The sequence below is a fragment of the Solea senegalensis genome, unplaced genomic scaffold (genome assembly GCF_019176455.1).
Source record: "Solea senegalensis isolate Sse05_10M unplaced genomic scaffold, IFAPA_SoseM_1 scf7180000013591, whole genome shotgun sequence".
Classification (NCBI taxonomy): Eukaryota; Metazoa; Chordata; class Actinopteri; order Pleuronectiformes; family Soleidae; genus Solea; species Solea senegalensis.
The window spans coordinates 427-21100 of NW_025320849.1; the positions used below are offsets into that span (position 1 = coordinate 427).

The 20674-nt window shown below is 37.9% G+C and overlaps 3 protein-coding genes across 3 annotated transcripts; 2 read left to right on the forward strand and 1 right to left on the reverse strand.

Moving 5' to 3' along the window:
- The first annotated feature begins 314 nt into the window (after window positions 1–314).
- Window positions 315–3136, forward strand: LOC122760424 (BMP-binding endothelial regulator protein-like). Its single transcript, XM_044015522.1, has 3 exons — window positions 315–667; window positions 1178–1308; window positions 2085–3136. Exons 1-3 carry the CDS (start codon window positions 441–443, stop codon window positions 2264–2266), a joined length of 540 nt encoding a protein of 179 aa, XP_043871457.1. The 5' UTR covers window positions 315–440; the 3' UTR covers window positions 2267–3136.
- Window positions 3137–5826: 2690 nt separating this feature from the next.
- LOC122760426 (ELL-associated factor 1-like) lies at window positions 5827–9525 on the reverse strand. Its single transcript, XM_044015524.1, has 6 exons — window positions 9281–9525; window positions 8165–8259; window positions 7442–7578; window positions 6934–7106; window positions 6597–6812; window positions 5827–6475 (listed from the first exon to the last, which is right to left on the reverse strand). The coding sequence occupies exons 1-6, from the start codon at window positions 9381–9383 to the stop codon at window positions 6426–6428; spliced, it is 774 nt and encodes a 257-aa protein (XP_043871459.1). The 5' UTR covers window positions 9384–9525; the 3' UTR covers window positions 5827–6425.
- A 93-nt stretch (window positions 9526–9618) lies between these two features.
- Window positions 9619–13408, forward strand: LOC122760425 (tRNA N(3)-methylcytidine methyltransferase METTL6-like). The gene is made up of 5 exons (XM_044015523.1): window positions 9619–10304; window positions 11216–11350; window positions 11712–11882; window positions 11992–12133; window positions 12595–13408. The coding sequence occupies exons 1-5, from the start codon at window positions 9996–9998 to the stop codon at window positions 12747–12749; spliced, it is 912 nt and encodes a 303-aa protein (XP_043871458.1). The 5' UTR covers window positions 9619–9995; the 3' UTR covers window positions 12750–13408.
- The last annotated feature ends 7266 nt before the right edge of the window (window positions 13409–20674 follow it).

The window sequence follows — 20674 nt, forward strand, 5'->3', positions numbered from 1 at the left end:
TTTAGCAGTACTTCCACATGAGGGCAGCACACACGCAAACATAGTAAAGGTGAATGAGGTTATGATCTTGTATTTATTAAAATATAAAAGGGGCCACAATGTTGTTTATTTCACGAAGCTAATGTTAAAATGTCCATGGTCATCTCAGGACAACTATTGGTTACACTGCCCCCAACAATTTCTGGTCATATTAATTTCTTAAGCATCTGTATGTTTTTAGAAGACGACTAAATGAACAGAGAGTATTGACAAAAGGCTTTATCCAGTTTTGTTAAAACTTGTAGTGAAAATAAAATACAAAGTTTTATTCACCTCCACCGGCAGGTCTGGAGATCACATGGGACGGCGACAGTTTCGTTGAGGTCGTAGCCGCCCCTCACCTGCGCGGACGTCTCTGCGGCCTGTGCGGCAACTACAATGGCCAGAAGCGCGACGACACCATGGGAGGCGACGGCCAGTTCAAGTTCGACCTGGACGAGTTTGCCGAGTCGTGGCGAGTCGACGGAAACGAGGTGTGCACCCAGCAGGCTCTGCCTCGCCGGCCTACGTCCTTCCTGTGTCCCGGCAGCGTCAAAGTCAAGTTCCGTGCTCACAGGGAGTGCCAGAAGATAAAGTCGTGGGAGTTTCAGAAGTGTCACCGGGTGGTCGACTTCGGCCCTTTCTACAGGTGAGGACAGAAGTGTGTGTGTGATGTCATGATGAAAACATTCGTCCAAACTAATGTTTTAAAACACGTCCAGACTTCAGTGTGTGTCTAAGAGTTTGCTGGTTGGTAAAAGTTGAAGAGGAAGACGACTGTGACAATTAAAAACATGTGTTTGATCTTATTAATGCAACATCTCAGGGAAAATTTGAGGAAATTTCTTAAACTTTTGCTCAAATGTTTATTTACACTCATGGATTAACTCATATTCTGGTAGTAAGAGGTCATGTGTGAAAGTGTTATCTTAAGAACACCTTCAGGGAATATTTAACTGTTAGAATTATATTGTTGTTGTTTTTAAAGTAATGTCAGTGTCTGTCATACTCTATGTTCCTCGCTTCATCTTTATTATCTGGGTTTTGCAGGAGCCTCAGTAGAAACTAAGAGCTGGAGAAAGAAAACAGATATAAACTGATCAGAACCAAACTGTACATCTCTCATCCTCATGAATAAACTAAATGCTGCCCCCTGCAGGTCGTGTGTGACGGACATGTGTGAATGCCCGGTCCATAAAAACTGCTACTGCGAGTCATTCATCGCCTACAGCCGAGCCTGTGAGAGGGAGGGAGTGCCCGTCCTCTGGAGGGCCGACACCGCCTGTATGGGTGAGTGAAAGACCAAAAATACCACTTATTCTGATGATTAAATACCACTAATTCTTTTTTTTTTAACTGATTAAAACCAAACCAGCTTGTAGATCATTTCAAATAATCAATAATCGGCAGATTATCAAGAGTTCAAACCACTTTTAACTTTTCAAAATTCAACATTTTTGAACACTGTATGGCTATTGGTTCTGTAGTTCATAGCACTTCACAAAATGCGCACCTAATAAAATCAAAGTGTTGTTTGCAATCCTCTCACTTCCTGCACCAATATCTATAGAGAAAATCAGCATTTTTACATCACGGCGCACAGGTGTCGTCCATTCACTGCTGCCTCCATCATTAAGTTCAAAGGTGTTATTTTGAGAGTTGGGTGTTTGAAATCGTCTTGATTTTCATTTACCTGAGTGACATAAACTAACCAAACATGACAGCGTTGAATGTTAAAAACACTGATTTTCTCTCTGGGATTTGATACTGGAGAGTGAGCGGTTTACAAAGTCACACACACACTTCAGTTTCCAGTCGGTAAAGGCTGTCTGATAAACCAGAAACATACAGTATTCCTATAAAAGCATACTATTGAACTATCCCTTTAATAAAGACAGATACACGTGACAGTATTCATGTTTGTGCATGTTGTCTTTTTTCTCGCTCTAACCCCTCGACACTCATCAGGCCATCCTCCGATCGACGACTAACAGCTCTCACACCAGATATTTCAAAGCTGACGCGCTCATTTTTAAAGTGTACGACCTTCTCTTCCCTCCCATCAGCGACCCAGTGTAAACACGGCGCCGTGTACGACACCTGCGGCCCGGGCTGCACCAAAACCTGCGACAACTGGAACGAGATCGGACCGTGCCACAAGCCCTGCGTGGCCGGCTGCCACTGTCCCGCCAACCTGGTGCTGTTCCAGGGCCGATGCATCAAACCCATTTCCTGTCCTGGCCGGTGACCCTTGTGACCTGGGTGGGAGGGGGGTTAGGTTAGGTTAGGTTAGGTTTAGGAAAAGGGGAGGGTCATTTAGTTTCATAAATACACGGTGCCCAACTTGCCAGGAAGAGTTTGGGTTTGGAGTCGACTCATCGAGTGCCGCAGTGGTGATCCTCAAGCACTGCGTGATTTCATGTACTGTTACGACACCAGTCGCCGCCACAGAAGGTCAATGCTAATGCTAGGCTTGGTAGAGAAAGAACTCAAGTCTCAAGGGAAAACCGCTTGGAGGTTTAATGCTCTCTGCTGTCTGGGGAAGGTCCGGCGCGTGATTACAGACGCTCAGGAAACAACCAAGGCCGATGGACTCCTGTTCGAGCCAAAATGGCGGCCAGCGTTTCTCTCACAAACACTCGAGCGAGAGTCAAAGCAGAGAAACAAACTGTCTGACGCATCATATCAAACTGTCCCCGTGATCCTCGTTTCATACTGTAAGCTAACCAGATTTATATGAAAGACAAAAATGCTTTTATATTGTTGTTCTAATTATTATTATATTATTATAATTATTATAATTATTATTTGTTGTTGATATTGTTAATTTATATATTAGTCAAATGACATGTCGTAGAAGGAGCCAGAATCGCGGATATAATTGAGTTCTAATCGATTTAAAGGGAAACAGAAGCTATTTATGTATTTGTAGTGTTACTGTTGTGTTACTGTGACTCAGTTGTTGCACCATCGCAGGGAAAAAGTACTGTATTGCGTTTCTGCTCCGTGTACAGCTCGTTGTGGTTCGTATCAAACTGAAGGTGTTCATCTAAAGCATATATGTTTCACTTGACAACGATTATTTAAGACCAGCAATATAATCTTTTTATCAAAGTTACACTTTGACTTTTTTGTCTTTACTCTTTGGAGCCTTGAGATATTTTACTGAACAATCGGCGTAGAAGAACGTCTGAGGTCGCTGGTTCAAATCCCTAAAAAAAACAAAGAAAGGATGGTGATTTGCCAGACAGGAAAAAAATGAAGTCAAGTATTGATAACAACTCATCAGTCTGAATTTACGGAATTTTATGTTCATTTAAAGTTGGTTCACCCGACTCAGGCTTCCTGCAGCAGCCTGGATTTAAATCCAGTGTTGTTGTTTTTTTACTTTGATTCAAGTTTGCCCCCTCCTTTCTCTCTCTCTCTCTCTCTCTGTTTCTTCTCCTTTCACACTTTTCCCATTTAATGGGCAAATGCCTGAGAATATCCTTTTTTAAAAATGAAGTTAAAGTCGAGACTGAACTGAAATAAAAGTGTAAAATCACGTTTAGTTGCTTTTTGTGAGTTGGCAAATCATATAAATTCATACCAAGAGTTATTATGCTTGAAGTGAGACTGCCCCCAAAGTTGATTATTTAAAATTTTTAAATTTCAGGGTTGCCACATCTTCATCTTAAGGGACTTTTCAAGGACTTTCCAGGACCAATTTCCCCAAATTCAAGGATTGAATGTGCTGGGAGGGCGACTTGTAAGAGCCACTTTGCCCATGATGGCGTCCACTTTTATTGATTTGCAGCACGCTCTGCATCTGAACATGTGATTGTCCTTGGGATCTTGGTCAAAGTCATTATTTGTAATTTTTCTATGGTGAGATCTAGGAATTTTCATTTCATCACGTCGTCGTTTGCTCTCTCTTGCTTTACGTTACTCGCTCATTGTTCTGCACGGTGTCTCACGTCAATGACAGAGAGACAGTGGACAGTGTCCACAACAGCGCTAGTAATTATGACTCGATGCTTGTTCTGGCGTTACTAACATTTACTTAATATCAACTTAACTTCTTTCTTGCACAAAATTCAAGCACTTTCAATGACCCATGACATTTTCAAGGGCCTTGAGATTTTTTTTTCATATGTAAAACCTTCAAGGATTTCAGGACCCTTTTTTTTTATAATTATTACAAGCCTTTTTCATAATTTCACGCTCAGCAAACTCCTTCTCATGAAAGAAAATCTCTCTGAACTTGACAGTGAAATACTGCACATTACTGTTGCCATAGTTACACCATGTCCCTCGTCAAATAAAAAAAAGAATGACACTTTTTAAACACATTGACAAACTTTTAATACACTTCAAATTTGTACAAACGCATTTCCTGTAAACGTATCACTAGAACATGACCGAAAAACCTAAAGCACCAAAAACAACAACAACAACAGAGTCCATCAGACAACAGAACTGAGCCGGAGCAGTGTTTTGTTTTTTTTAACAGACGCTTCTCACACAAAACAAACAAACACACAAACGGCAAATAATCCGACAAACAGGACAGAACTGTAACTGTCGTCGTCTCAAACACTAACTTACACTTATCTCTGCTCTGTACAACCGTGATATAAAGCACCAACAAATGCCATAATGTCACATAATTCTCCCAATGTGAGGGTGCATATCGAAATAAAAGTGATATTATTTCCCAAATATTAAACGACAAAATCCAGTAACGAGCTCAGCTGTTAATAAACACATCACAGACTCCGACAGAAGCAGAATGAACCCACGGCATCAACTCTTTGGCATTTAAAAAAAGAAATGATACATTCACCTTTGTTTCCAGTCTGAGCAGCTGTATAAGGCATGAGAGGGTGCTGTATATAAGTGACAATCACATCTTTTTGAAAGGGAAATGTGTTTGCCCTTTTCTGGATTTAATCCCGATCGGGTTCCAAATATCATAACTGATAATAATAACTGTGATTAACTGTAGTTAACCCTGAGGTATTGTTTTCATACTGTAACTGGTTATACTGTTATTGTGTTATTGACATTTAAATTAGCTTACTGCTCCGTATGAGCAAAACAACAATGTAAAGAGTTAGTTCATGGTTTGGTTTTTTTAAGTATGATTGCGTGAGGTACTGCTCGTCGACTGCTATCTTGTTTGCGTTCCTCAATGAAATACAAACAAAAAGTATTTAAAACACAAAAAAATGACCTTTATGATTACTGATGGAAGCAGCAGTGGATGGTGTGAAGAAAACGCACATTTTCTGTATGGACTTTGGTCCAGGGGAGTGAGCGGTTTACAGAGCAACACAAGCTTCAGTCTCCAGTCAGGGAAGATTGAGTAAGAGTGCGATCAAGCGGTGAATATATGCGGAATATAACATAAAGGTGTGGATTTTACCTTTTCTTAAAGGTACAGTGTGTAGCTGAATATCCCTCACCTCACCCTTCTCTTCCAAGTGTGTTGGAGAACCCATGTAGCCTTCAGTTAGCGTCAAAGCTCAAAAGATGTTTAGTTTGTCCCTTGTGGGCCACTGTGAAAAAAACTTAGTGGTCTCCATAGAGTTGACTCAGCTCCGGACGTGAATATAAAAGGTTCATTCTGTGTAAAATGAGAAACAACAATTCATACAATCAGGTGATTGTACACTTAAAAAGTAATTTGCCCTAAATTCTGCACACTGGACCTTTAAGTGGCTAAAATCTGTTTTTCCTGCATGTCTCATATTTGTCGTAAGCACATGGGTGGCATGAATTATATTACTATTATTATATCATTTATACAACCTCACACAAACCATCTGTGGTTAAAATGTGACTTTAATGAGACTTTTGCCTCACCGTCAACACCGCTGCATAATCTGAGCTCAACACTCAGATTGGCAGATGATACGAATTGACGAGTTTTGTCTCTGTTTTGATGCTAATCATGCACAGGCTGCACTGTGCAAAATATGCTGTTTTTATATTCTTATCTGACTGAAACAGAATGTCTAGATAATCCCCACAAACCTCAAACGATGTGACACGGGAAGAGACGGAGGGATGATACTCCACGTCAGTCTCCGCCTCATTTTACCGCAAACAGACCAAACAAAGACACAAGACACGAGTAGGTAAAACTAGCTGCTCTAGGTACAGAAAATATGTGTGTTCACTCTCAAATATAATCTGCCAAACCTCTCACGTAAAAGTCTCTTTCTCTAAAACTTTGCTATACAAAACAAAATATACATCTAATAAAAAATACACTCTTTTAAGATCCAGGCTGATCAGCTTTGAGGAGATACGAAGAATAAAGTAAAAACCAGATATACAGCTGGAGTCAGCTACCACAGCAAAAGAACCAGGCAGAGAGGAGGAGGAGGAAGAGGAGGGAGCATGAGACTGACCAGCAGAGGTCAGTCATCATCACTGTCACTGCCTGATTCACTGAGCTGGAGATCATTTCCTGTAAGGAAGAAAAGGAAGAGTGATACAGGTTAGGAATATTGTGATGTAAAAAGAGACGGTCGTTATTAAAGTGTGTGTGTACGTGCATGACAGTATCTTTGTGTCACTCTGATACTCACTGAGCGTATTCATGAGCTGGTTGTTGCCCTGCTGCCAGTCGGCTCCTCCGTTGGCCACAGGCTGGCAGCTGGGCGAGGTCTGACTGAGCGGTCGCGGGGCGTCGTGTTCGCCGTCGCTGCTGTCGTCACCGCTCCCCGATGCGCTCGCCGAGTCTGAGGAGCTGCTGCTGCCGCTGCTGCTCATCTCCTCAATCATGTCCACCTCTGCTCGCAGCTCTGAGAAAAGGGTGAATGTGGGTTTGTGACAACACACACACACACACACACACACACACAAGAGAGTTTGCTTCACTCTAACACAAAGGCTCTAACACAGGCCGTGGCTGAGCGTCCTCACCTCTTTTGATGTCATCGAGCTGCGGCTCTGGTGACGGATTATCCTTGGAAGGGGATGGCGAAGTCTTGACCCCGGTTCCGGGCTTGGTGGGGGCCCTAAACTGAGAGCTGGGCTGACTGGACCGCACTGACTGCTGTTCGATCCGGGCTTGAATCTTACTGCTGCCCTCTGCCCTAAAACACACACATTAGCAGCAGATGCACCAACTGTTTTTTTTATCTTTAACTCAACCTCCGTAAAATCCCTCCAGGTGATGTGAAGACAATGGAGAAGAAAAAGCATGTTTGTGTCAAGGACAAGTTTTACTTAAGGACAACATTAAAACATGATGCATTTAGGATATAAATGTTCAGTTTTGATTCAAAATGAATGAATACTACTAGAATGAGTCAGTGTGACTTTTTTGGACACTGTTGCTGCATTTATTGTAGTAATAGTCAGTGTCCACCAGGTGGAGCCAAACTTCTCAGGTGTCCTTATGAAATGACTTTATGTCAGTGTATCTCACCTGGTTTTCTTGACCTGGATGCTGCTGCTCAGCTTCTCCAGGACAAATTCCCCGGTGTCGTGGTTTATGATGAGCACGCAGTCCTTCTGGTACGGGCGCTTGTTTCCTTTAAACACGGTCATGGGAGGCGTGGATCCCTGGGGAAAAACAAACAGTAAAATGTTTTATCTCAGGTTCTTTTATCACTGTGCCAACCTTTTGGCACAGTTTTTCCTGAGGAATGATTCTCAATAATCTCAGGTAAAATAACCAGAGACGTAATTTTTTTTTGTCCAATTATACTAATTGATTTCTTCTTTTGTTGTCTTTGGCTTGACGGTTAAGCAAAAATGTTTTCCAAAACCTGGCATAATTATTTTTTATATTTTTTTTCATTTTATATCAGTAATTAAACAACAGGTAAATCATCATAACAGATTTTAATTTGGTAAACTAACCATTTCCAAGAGATGTTTAGTGAGTTAACTAAAATCTAATTCATGTTATTTAAAACATGCACATTCACTAAAAGTTTGGGAAAATTCTGTTAATTTTTTTGGTGACACTCCAAAAAGGATCTCCCACGACCAATCTATGGGTCTCCAACCAGTGTTTGGGAATCACTGCTCATAATAATTGATGAAAACATTAAACATTCACATATGCTTATCGTCCCTCTGTTCCCTCCTCTGGAAACATACAGGCACAGGGATAGAAAGTTGAAATAGAGAACAGCAGTTTTACCGGAATGTGAGGTAATGTGATGGTAACTTCATCTCCTTTCCCAACTTGTAGCTCTCCCTCGCAGCTCGTGTCAATCGATGCTGGTTTAAAGTCATCTGTCAAAGAACGACACAGGGTGATTCAGTCAGGTCAACAAATATTTTAAACATAAACAAAGTTCACAGAGAGCGCAAACCTCTGCTGAGGCTGCTTTGTTTCTGTCATTTACTGTCAACCTGACAAATGTGGTCAAAAACACAACGTCCTTGGCAAAGGTATTGACACCTTTTAATCCCCAAAAACACACTTATATTGATATTATTATTCCATTATCGACCCAACACTTCGTCTGTCTGTACTGACTTAAACTGTAACCGTGATATGACAGGGCTGCAACCAACAATCAATTCATCTATTGCTCATTTTCTTGATTAAGTGTCAGAGAATGTTGAAAAATGATTCGTTATTTAGATTAAAACCTTGAAAAAGATTATTATTATAATTATTCTCAATTGTCTAATTTTGTCTACAAACCAAACTTGTACAATTTTTTGTTTTTGTTATATGGCGCAAACACACCAGTGAATATTCATATTTAAGCAAAAATATTATTTTAATTCTTTATAAAAACAATTTTCAAAACAGTTGACAAGTAATTTTGTTAACTATTAATTGAATCATCCTTGCAAAACAGCTTTTGTGGGAAAAAAGATATTTACTTTAATTGTATTTGTTTATTTATTCAAAACCAACTGGATACTGGAAGTAATTAGTTTAAGAGTCACTTACAGTGTTAAGACATTCTAAATAAAAAGTTAATACATTTTCTGAAGAGCACGTCTTCCTATGTCATAATATTACACACTGTGATTTCTTTAAATCATTTTTTGAGTAATAGCAAATATAATATGCAAATATGATGTAATTTTTATTCAAAGAAATGCATGTGTAGCTACACGTTTGCTATGCAAATGACGTAATTTACTTATCCTCCTCATGGGCACGGGGGTTATATAAGAGGCAGGTTCCTCGTCCGTGCGAGCGAATTAATGCCATACACCAATGTATTCCACACATTCACACATTCACTTTTACAACTGTTTAATCTGTTCACTTCTATATTTTGTCGACGCTCACATCTGATGGTGTGAAAGGAAGATTTTGGCCTCTTCTCGAAGCTTTCTCCGAGCTTCAAAACATGCTCCTCTTTGTCCAGCAGCGGGTTCGTGCTTCCGTTCATGTCTCCGATTGCTTCACAAAAAGAACCGTTGTAATGCACATCTATCTCCGAAAATCCGCTGGGGATGCGTTTAACTTAAAAAAATAAGACTTTTAACTGTGAAACAAAGTTAGCCTGTCGTGGCTAACACTTAGCAAAACAACTCTTTCGTCACCTAACCGCGCCTCTTCCGCTTTTGGACCGACTGTGAAATGTTACCGTCGTCTTTTTGTTTTTTACTTTATTCACCCCCATTAAATATAAAGCTGTAAAAGGTATCCAATGATAGTTAAATAACTTACAAAATTATATGATTATATGTTTACGTTCAGAAACTACTGTGTGTTTTCAATTGACAGAAAACAAGCCGTGAATAAAATTGCCGCCACACCACACGGAAATGAATTTATCATAACAGTAACACGGATGGATTTCTGTAACGGACAAGATGGACACTAAACGTGCAAAGAGGTAGCCACTAGAAAGGTTTTTAAACAATATTTACGTTTACAGTTGTTTACTAATACATTTGAGTGAATGTTAAACGTATGATTAACTCGCCTCCTAACATATTTAAGACTAAGCTGCCGAAATAAACACGGATGCTGTGAAATCCGTGTTTTTAAAGGCAACATGGAACTGACAGAAGATGCAAAATGTGACATTAAAGAAACACCATCTCGAGAAGAAGTGGAGTCGAAAGACGAAACTTCCCCTTGTGGCACGGATCAAACAAAAATTTCCGTAGCCAGGCTTTTAACACCGGAGGAGATGGAGAAATCGAGCGGGGAGCAGACGCTGGTGTCCGGCTTCAAACAGATGAAGCTGGAGAAAGAAGCGCAGAAGAACTGGGACTTGTTTTACAAAAGGAACACGACGAATTTCTTCAAGGACAGACACTGGACCACCAGAGAGTTTGAGGAGCTGAAAGCGTACAGAGAGGTGAGGAAGACATGTACAGTCAGTTAAACCTTAATTCCATAGTCTATATCGTTTTGTAGTATGTACCTTGATGTTGATGGAACCCAGGGCTGCAACTAACGATTATTTAGTTCACCAAACCTGGAAATTATGATGTTCTCGAATGTCTTGTTTTGTCCACAAACAAATGTTATTAAATTTGAATGATTTCTTTATTATACGGAGCAAAGAAACCACCAAATGTTCACATTTAAGAAGCTGAAAAAAATCAGACAGCTTGTTTTAATTATTGAAAAAAAAAAAAACCACTCTAAGCGATTAATCGAGTAGCAAAATAGTTGCAGATTAATTTAGTGCTTGATTAACAATTGACCAATCTAATAATTGTACCAGCCTTAATTGAGTCATAACTTGATATTGTTTAATAATGAGTGGGATTGTCATTTAAGGAATGCATGATATGCGGTAAGATATTTTGCCAACCTGCAGGATTAATCATGGAGCAATAATACCTAAATACCTACTGATGTTTTTATTAGGTACGGAACAAATGTGTTGCAGTAATCTAGGTACACAGGACAGGTGCATTTAAAGCTCTTTCTGTATCTTTAAAATAAAATATAGGTTGAATACTTGAATACTGGCAATGTGCGTTACAAAACTGGCTTAGCTTGTGTAGGGGTGATAGATCTATAAATGTAAATGAACAAACATTCAGGCAAATTAAAAAAAATCAGTTGATTCAGTCGTGTAAAAGGCAAATTGCTCCTTTTAAAACACCATTCTCAGAAAGGTTTCCTTGCAGAAACACAGCAGAATATTTCCTTATTCCTGTCATTCAGAGCAACTTAGGGTCATCACAGCATGAATTAAATGAAAGGTGGTGAATTAATGCTGTGGCTATGTGTTTTTTTTCCCTGCTTGTTTTGCAGTTTGAATCCCAGAGGTTAGTGCTGCTGGAAGCTGGCTGTGGTGTGGGAAACTGCATCTTCCCGCTGCTTGAGGACGACCTGAACATCTTTGTTTATGCCTGTGACTTCTCACCAAGAGCTGTTGAATTTGTAAAAGTGAGATACATCTATTCATCATTACCAATAAATAATGCTTTCCTGTTTTTTGTTGTATAGGTCTGCTGCTAGAATGCAACTTCATATCCACACACAATCACTCAGATTAACAGAAAAAACAGAATCTCTAGGAAAATTGAATAAATCCATGATGTAGACTGGACCTTTTTTTTAGTAGCTCAGAACTGTGGTTATTCACAACAACTTTGAATAAAAAGAAAAATAGGAGAAAATATCTGACTATTTTAAAAAGAAATTGCATGTCCTTGTGCAATCACCACGCCAACATAAAAATTGTAGTATGTGTTAATGGATTTATTAATGCAGCTTTAATGAAGACAGCACCTTAATCCGTTTACAGCGAAACACTCTGTACTGCCCGGAGCGTTGCTGTGCCTTCCAGTGTGATTTAACTAAAGATGACCTGAGAACGAATGTGCCAGAAGACGGCGTGGACGTTGTCACGCTTATCTTTGTTCTGTCCGCCGTCCATCCTGAGAAGATGAAGCTGGCTCTGCAGAACATTAGCAGGGTGAGATCACAGATGTGAACACGAGGGTTTCTAATTTAGTAAATCTGGAGTTGGCTGTAAGTGTACGTGTCCGATGGTAAATCTTAATGTGTCATTTAACATTTTTAAGGTGCTGAAGCCTGGTGGTGTTGTCTTGTTTCGGGACTACGGCCTGCACGATCACGCCATGCTCCGATTCAAATCTGGCAACAAGCTGGGGGAGAACTTCTATGTACGTCAAGACGGAACCAGGTCCTACTTCTTCTCCAAAGGTTAGGAAAGTTCTTAAGTTTGGAAATTATCTGTGAAAAAAAAGAGTCATGAACTCTGCTCTATCTGCTGCTCTTGTTTTTTTAAGCATTAATTGTACATCAAGTTGACTGTTTACTTGAGTTACATTCCTTCCACCTGTCTGGCCTTTTCTTCATGTTTTAACCATGTATTAGCCACATCCTTTGTAGTAATAAGAAGGAGAGGGAATAAATGAGAGAGAAAAAGCAAGATGTACGACAGATGAGCACCATCTTTGCAAGCTTTTTATTTCAATCTTGTTTATTTGCACCGTTGTCATGGGAAATGCAAATCTCTTTATACAGAAAATACCTTTTTTTTCAAGATTGAGATTTTACACAGAGCTTTTCTTCACATTTCTCCTGAAACCTCTGAAATTAAAAGTCACCAGTAAACACCTGGAACTTCTCCAAAATCATCAGTTTGTCCTCTCTGATTCCAGAGTTCCTGGCCGAGCTCTTTGAAGACACTGGCTTCCAAACGGTTGCCAATGACTACGTCTTGAGAGAGACGGTCAACAAAAAGGAGGGGATCTGTGTTCCCAGGGTGTTTCTGCAAAGCAAATTCACAAAGCCTGATCCATCGCATGGTTCCTGATGTCACTTCGCCTTCACCTGGCTCCTCAAAAATCTACAGAGGTGTTGAGACACACAAGACTGAGATGTCCTGATGGAATTCAAGGTGATGGGGGGGTTTGTGGCTGAAACGCTGATGGTTTTGAGTTCTTTAGAACAGACAGATGCAGGTGGGTTCCTCATTTGATTTACTCAGTGACATATTGGATCTTACCACCTCACCAAACACGTGAAGACAAAGTTCACTGGGAATAAAATGTGTGGAACTGTGGAACATTACTACAAACATTTTTTAATGCTGCCTTAATGGTGGCAAAGTGAGTAAAAGCAAGGCTTACAGGGAACCAATATAGATGTTGATGGTGTTGTTTTTCTGTCACCGTTGCACTATTTAGTCAGTTTTAATTAGAGGACTGATTATCAATTAATCCGACTGATTTTTGCCATTTGTACTAATAATCATTTTAAAATGTTTGACTGTTAATTACTAATCTCTAAGTTTCTATTATTTTTGATCTGCGAAACTGGATAAATCTTGTAAAATATTATATATTTCACCCAAAAGTGGAGACCTTTGGTTTCTTCCATTTAATAGTTCATATCTAATTTTATATTATTAAAATGCACTGCAGTGCAGACACAAAATGCAGATTGAATTTTTTGTTATTATTAAATCCATATTTTAACAGATAAAGAGAAAGATACATATATCAACGTGTGTGTATATATATATATATATATATATATATATATATATACAGTATATATATATATATATATATATATATACACATATGTATATATATGTGTGTATATATATATATATATATATATATATATGAGAGACATATCGACCCCAAACAATCAACATCGTATGTCAGATTCAGAAAAAACAGCATCTGTTGACCTCTAGTTTTAACATGATGACAGGTTTAAGCCGCTTATTTGTCTATAATTACAGCTTTAAATATTTTTCACAGTCAACCCTCTTATATTACAGTGTTCAAATCCTGTGGGTCATTTCACACTTGGTCTAAAATTGTTTGCAAAAATTCACCTGCTGACTGTGGTCCATTTATTCCACTGATTAAGATACATCAGACACATTCACATGATGACGTTTTATAAAAAAAATCTAAATGTTCAGGTCCTTTTCCTGAAGTTGTCTCAGTCTGATCTTGCTCGCTGCAGTTTCCTGTCCTGTGGTTTGGTTTATGCAGCCGAACAAAGGGGAAAGTGGGTTGAAATGTTTTCACACCTTTTTCTGTGCAGGACACGACAGCAACACAACACAACACAACAATCTCTCTGTGTTATCACCAGAATTGGTCAACACAGCAACTGAATTAACAATTCAAACTTTATTTGCTTTGTGCAGATGATGATCATTTCTGAGTGTGACATGAAGAATCAGTTTTCATCGCAGCTGCACTTGCCTTTCACATAAATGACCATAGTTTGTTCTAACGCCGCTGTGACTTTGTCCTCTCCACTTATAGTCGTTCGCTCTCAGGAAGGAAACTGAACAAGAGCAGACATCTAAAAAACAAGTACCAGCCTCGGTTCTAATTTTAGCTATTGATTGTGGCTTTTCAGACCTTGTTGCATTCAGTCAGCTGCAAACAGTAAAATAAAGCTGAATTTCTGATAGGTTTGTGTGTGTTCACCACCTCAGAAAGAGCTACTGCATGGGTTGGTTGAGCATTTACTGTACAAATGTGTCTTGTTGTTTTGTTAGCAGGTGTAGGCAATAAAACCTATTAAATTAAGTTGTACATCCAGGAAACTCCATATATTGTCCATATTTCAACTGTCTATTTTCGGTATCTCACTTCCTCACTCGTGTTTCAAAGAACAAGGGTTAATTACTTAACCTTTTTATTGATTTATTTTATTTTTTTAAGCATTTGTTTCAATTCACTACTTTTTCAGAGAATCGGGGATAATCCCTTAACCTAAAATCCACTTGCGTCTCACTTGCGTCACATTACTGTTAAGCTTCTGTCAGTTGCAATGTAAGACACATCACTCTGTGTCTCCACACACGAAAACAAAACGTCGCTTTACAGAGAAATGCATAGAGTCATATGGATTTACTGCATGAACTAATTTGATAATGGTTTGAATGTAACACACAGATGTTTATATTAGATATAATATAAACATATTAGATATAAAAGTTATATATTTAAAGTCTCTTTTAAATAAATCAGGAAAGGCTCTCTAATTAAACTAAGCTGTACCTGGTTTTACTAGTTTACTGTATTTTATTAAATTTACACATCAATTTTCCTCATTGAATTTGAAATGTAATTGTCTATATTTAATTTCAATTAAGAATTTAAACACGTGACAGGATGGTAATTGTTACTTAAAGGGAAGCATTGTTAATATAAATTTACTCTGCTGAGGTGAAGCCACAAAAGAAAGCGAGCAGCTGATGAAGTAAAATAAAAAGAAACATTTCCATCCAACTTGTGAAAACCAGTTTGATCCTCTATGAACTGCGATGTTTCAGTGATTAACCTAGAAGAGAACAGAACACATCATTGAAGTTCTTCAGTCTTAACCATCCGTTTCCTTTCCACATAATCCAGTAACACAGAAAACGACAGTTTAACTAATTAAAAATAAATGCACAGAGCTATATTTTTGAAAGCTGCTGTTTCAAAAAAATATAAAAATAATGATGTTTCAAAGTAAACGGCGTCACGTTGGTTTGATGCTGCTGTTCAGATGCATTTTTCTGTACCACTTAACACATTAATACATTAAAATACAAATTAAATAGAATTGTGCTCCTATGACACATGTCATATTACAACAATAATGAGATAATAATGTAATATAATACAATCATGAGCTTTATTTATAGAGCATTATCCTAAAGCCATAACTCAAAGAGCTTCTCATGAGACAAACATTAACCTCACATTTATATTTTTGTCATTCTATATTTATATTATTTTTATACACCCTTCCTTACCTTTTGTACTACGTGTAATATGTCATTTATGATTGAAATGTATGTGAGTGTATTTAGAAGTTTCATTTTATTAAGTATACGAAGATCCTTAAGCCGTATATCCTGTTCTAAACACTGTCATTCCAAAGAAATGTAGGACACAAAAATATTCAATAACCAACAGGACAATAAGAGTATTGAATGAAATGGGCGAGAAAAATAAAAACTTGCAGCAAGTAATGAATAAAATCAATTAAAAATAAGAACAACAAAAGGCTATAAAATATTTATAATATATAAAATAGATTTCACCCTTTTTGAAAATTAGGTTTTCTCTGGTGTTTCATTCCACAACATAATAAGTCTGTTGTGTACTAAATATTAATATTAATATGAATCTTCTCTAATTGATGACAGCAATAGTACAAAATGATATGAACATATTAGGATATGTTGTAAAATCAACATGATAGTGTATTAAATTAGAGGGCTCCTTTTTGATGACAATACACACTATATATATATATATATATATATATATATATATATATATATATATATATATATATATATATATAGTATTATAAATGCAACATTATGTTACAAAGTTTCTCAGACAGTCATTGAAATTTATTGAAGTGTGAAAAATTTAGATGGAATTATTTTCATCTCGCAGAAATTGAATATTTTCTTTCAAAAGTCTACAATAACGTGATTGTAAGGATTAGAGTAGTAGTAGTTTTTACGAACAAGCTAAACATCTTTTATAGAGTTTTAATGTTAACTGAAGGCTGCATAGTTTCTCCAACACACTTGGATGCTACTCAGTTATACTCATTGCTGTATCTTTAAAAAAGAATAACACACACAAAAACAAATATAATTTCCCTCCTTGACGGCGTCATTACCTTGATCTGGATTATGTGCCCCTTCGCCGACTCTCCGGTCGTACACTTAGCCACGCATTGATAGTCTCCGCCGTCGTCCGTCCCCACCTTCAGAATCTCCGTCACCACCCGCCTGAGCCTGTTTCCGCCGCCGGAGTCTGTCTCGTTCACTGTGGTCGAGTATCTGTCGGGGTTCGTGAGCTCGGTGTGATTCAGCTGCCACGCGGCGTGCACCTTACCGCACAGCCTCGGGCTGAACTTTGTGTGACAGAGCAATTTGACTGACGAGCCTCTGGAGACGGGGATGGTTTGCTGCCGGTAAAGAACCACGACGGTCTCTGAAAACGCAACGAAAATTCCATTTTAAAATGTACGGAAGAGGATTAGGGCCACACAGGAAAAAAAAAAGAAATTGAGTTCTGACTTTAAACTCAGAATTTAAAATGAGAAATTCTGAGTGTAAAGTCAGGAATTCTGAGTATATCATTTTTACTTTATTTTATCTCTTCAATCACAAAGCTTTACTGACCTTCCTCCTCAGAGGCTGCACACACAGTTACCAGCAGCAGCAGCAGCAGCAGCAGCATCACACATCGAATAGAGAGCATCTTTCTCCACACACACACACACACACACACTCACTCACAAAGTGTCACAACCACGGTTAATAAGGGCAGGAGCTAAACTGAAAGTGTTGCCACTCATGAAGCATCAACTCTGGTGACAAGTGGGAGGAGGAGAAGAATGTGTATGTGTGTTCTTACTCTGCAGCAGCAGCAGCAGCAGCAGCTTTCCCACCCACTGTCAACTCTTTGTTTTAAGCTTATTATGTTTCGATTCACTATCTTGTATTTATGTGGGTGCTGGGGAGGGTTATATTATATTTTATTTTATTTAAAAGGCGATCGAGGTAGTCAACTTAAAATACCTGACACAAAGACATAAATAATTGTCTTGAGGTTTAAATTGCTTGGGTCAAATTGACCCGAGAATTAAAGGTGGTAGTAAAGTTGAGGATATCAGGAGGGTTAATTGTTTTGAGAAGTGATTTGGAATCAAGTTAACTTAAACTTGAAACACGGGTGGGTGATAATCTCTCTAAATGACATAAAAAAGGACATAAAAAGTTAAGGAAACAGTCATGAAAGGACCCAAATTATCAGTCTAAATGGCAAAAAGGTAATTTTTAATCATTCATAAATTAAGATTAAGTCAATTGTACCTGTTATTTGTAAGCAGTGTCATTTAAAGGTTGTTTTTTTTACAAACTTTGAACTTTTGACTACTACTTGAACATACATACACCACTACTGCAATAAGTCAAATAGTCTAATAGAAGGATTTGTTTTAATGGGTCAGACTTAAGTAAGGTTAAAGGTGTAATATAGAATTGATTGACAATTTATACCATTCTATACCAGTCATAGAATAGTTTGTCCTCTGGGGTCATTTTCGGCCCCAGAGGACAAGTCACAAGTACAAATAACACAAACAAAAGACATCATACAGTATGTGCATATGATTTGCATGTCTTAGCATTAACATGAACATGCAAGTGTGTACCATAAAGTGTGTGTAAAATGCTGTTTGGTGTGATTTGGTGATTAAGTACTAAATTATATTTAACTGTTGTAACTTTTTAACGGACAACATATATCATTGGTAATTTGTTTTGTTTTTAACATTCATGAAAATGAGATGAGAGTTAGATGAGAACTTAAATACAGTTGCAATACCAGCATGTGGCCACTTGAGAGCGATATTTCTTTTCTCTTTTTTTGTATCTTGGAGCCCTCCACTTCAGTGATGTGCAAACGTTCAGCTGACTTTTTTTACATTTCATGCATCTTCTCTAATAATTTTACAGACTACACTACTCTGTAAGTCAAGTAAAATATATTAATACATTTATAAAAATAAAAAATATAAATATCTAGCTGTAGTTCCTGTAGAAAACAACCCACACACACACGACCGATCCACAGCTGCACACTAACATTGTGTATAACATCCTCGTCTGATTGATTGCTTGATGTCTCAACTGTCACCTCATAAAAATTGAAACCCTGTCTTTTAAGTGTAGTATTTGTAACATCTAACAAAAACACTCCCAAAATGTTGTGAACTTCCTTATCAGCATGAATATAAATAGATAAAATTGCTCATCTTTTGCATAAATTAGTGTAGCTTGCCAACATACAGCCTGTGTTTTTTTTCATTTATTCATTCCAGGATATAAGGAGATATAATGATCTTATCAATGATTCTTGTCTCCACTTTAAAGTAATGTTGAATATATGCATCTGTAGTAACATATTTTTTTGTAAACTTATAATAACATTAGTTACATGTTTCAGAAGATACTTATGGATACAAACTTAATGAATGTTGGGCCAGGACAGAAGGCTCCACCTGTATAAAGACAAATAATTCAACTATAATTTCACATCTTAAACAAGAAAAAATGATGTGTTTCACTGTTTTTTATTTTAGCATTGAAAATATAAATTTGCTTCTATAAACTGGTGCATTTAACCATTACAGACACCTTTTGATAATAACCAATGCTGTTATTTTAGAGCAGCTCTGGCATAAATGCTATATATTTATTTATAGAGCAACCAGATAAAGAAAAGAGGGACAGGCGTCTCCACCACTTTCACTTGAAGAGTCTAAAAATGTATATATCAAAAGCATAGTTTTACAATTATCACAATAATACTGTGATTAAGAATCATTTTTAATTTTTCAGCATAACTAAGTCAGGATATGTTCACATCGTCCCGGACCTCTGTAATTTGTTTAATCAGAGTAACATCAGTCCGTCTCTTAAATCTCACTGGCGTGTGAATGTCCCATCATGTCCTGAGTCTGTATCTGTCCTTGAAAAAGAACAACGCGTCCCAGTTCCTCATCCTGTCATTGGGAAACAGAGAGGGAAGTGGAGGAGGTCACATACTCACAGCTTCACGCCCAGGTCTTTCTTGTGTAACAGTGCAACCCCCAAATTATACCACATATATATATTATATTATATTGTGTCTATGAAGCATGTTACACCTCATTATTCTCGCCATTAGTGAAACCCTTTGGTTCCCACTGTGTTTTACAAACAAAGACTTTAAGGAAATGGATGTCCTCAGTCATCTATTTTCATGTTTCAAATCAGCCTCCCTCTTTGTGTAAGTGGCACTAATGGCACCAAATGCATTCATCATTAGAAAAGTAATTAGAAAAAAATCAGAAGCATCCTCTGTAGATTTCATGATTAATGTCGCACACACACACACACACACACACACACTCTTCCCAGACAGACAAATGCACATAAGCATCATCGAATGCACACAACCTCTATTTATTTATTTCATAGATTATTTATTGAATTTTTACTTGTACTTTATTGTCTTTTTATTTTCTCTGATTAGAGGGATGAGAAGATGTCTGTCTGGCAAAATCACACTGTACTTTTAATGTATATGACAATAAACTAAACCAAATGACTAGATTCTTAAAATAGAGACACATTAACCTGAAGAAAAACGGAGACAAAATGCAGTACAAATACACAAAAAGATAAGAAAATATGCATTAAATGAAGCGAGAACCAAAGAAATTTGGGAAAGAACACAAAGAATTACCAGTTTGAGAACCATCTCATATTTAGCTTTTCATTTAGAAATGTGTGAATTCATCTTCACAATTCATCATTTCTCATTGTGACTAGAGTTCTCCCTCACGATGAGGCTGCAGTATATTTCTGGTTGAATAGGAAGTGAAAGAAAAAAGTGATTGTGAAGCTTTTTTTTTTTTGGTGAAGCAAACAGTCAGCTTTCTGTGTAACACCACATACGCGTGTGAATTCCTCGAGTCCCTCTCTTTCGGGCTTTCTTGGCATTTTGCTGATGCTCCAGTCCTGAACCGCTTACAACAAGGACCTCACTTGAATGCATTTAAACAGATTGTGTTCGCCTCCTCAGTGAGTACAATGTCTGGCTCACACCAACACACGGCCACATTGTCAGCGGCTCTGCTGCACCGAGTTACCCCAGTTAGTTTTGCTGACACTGGCGTCCAGAGTCACTCACAAGAGTG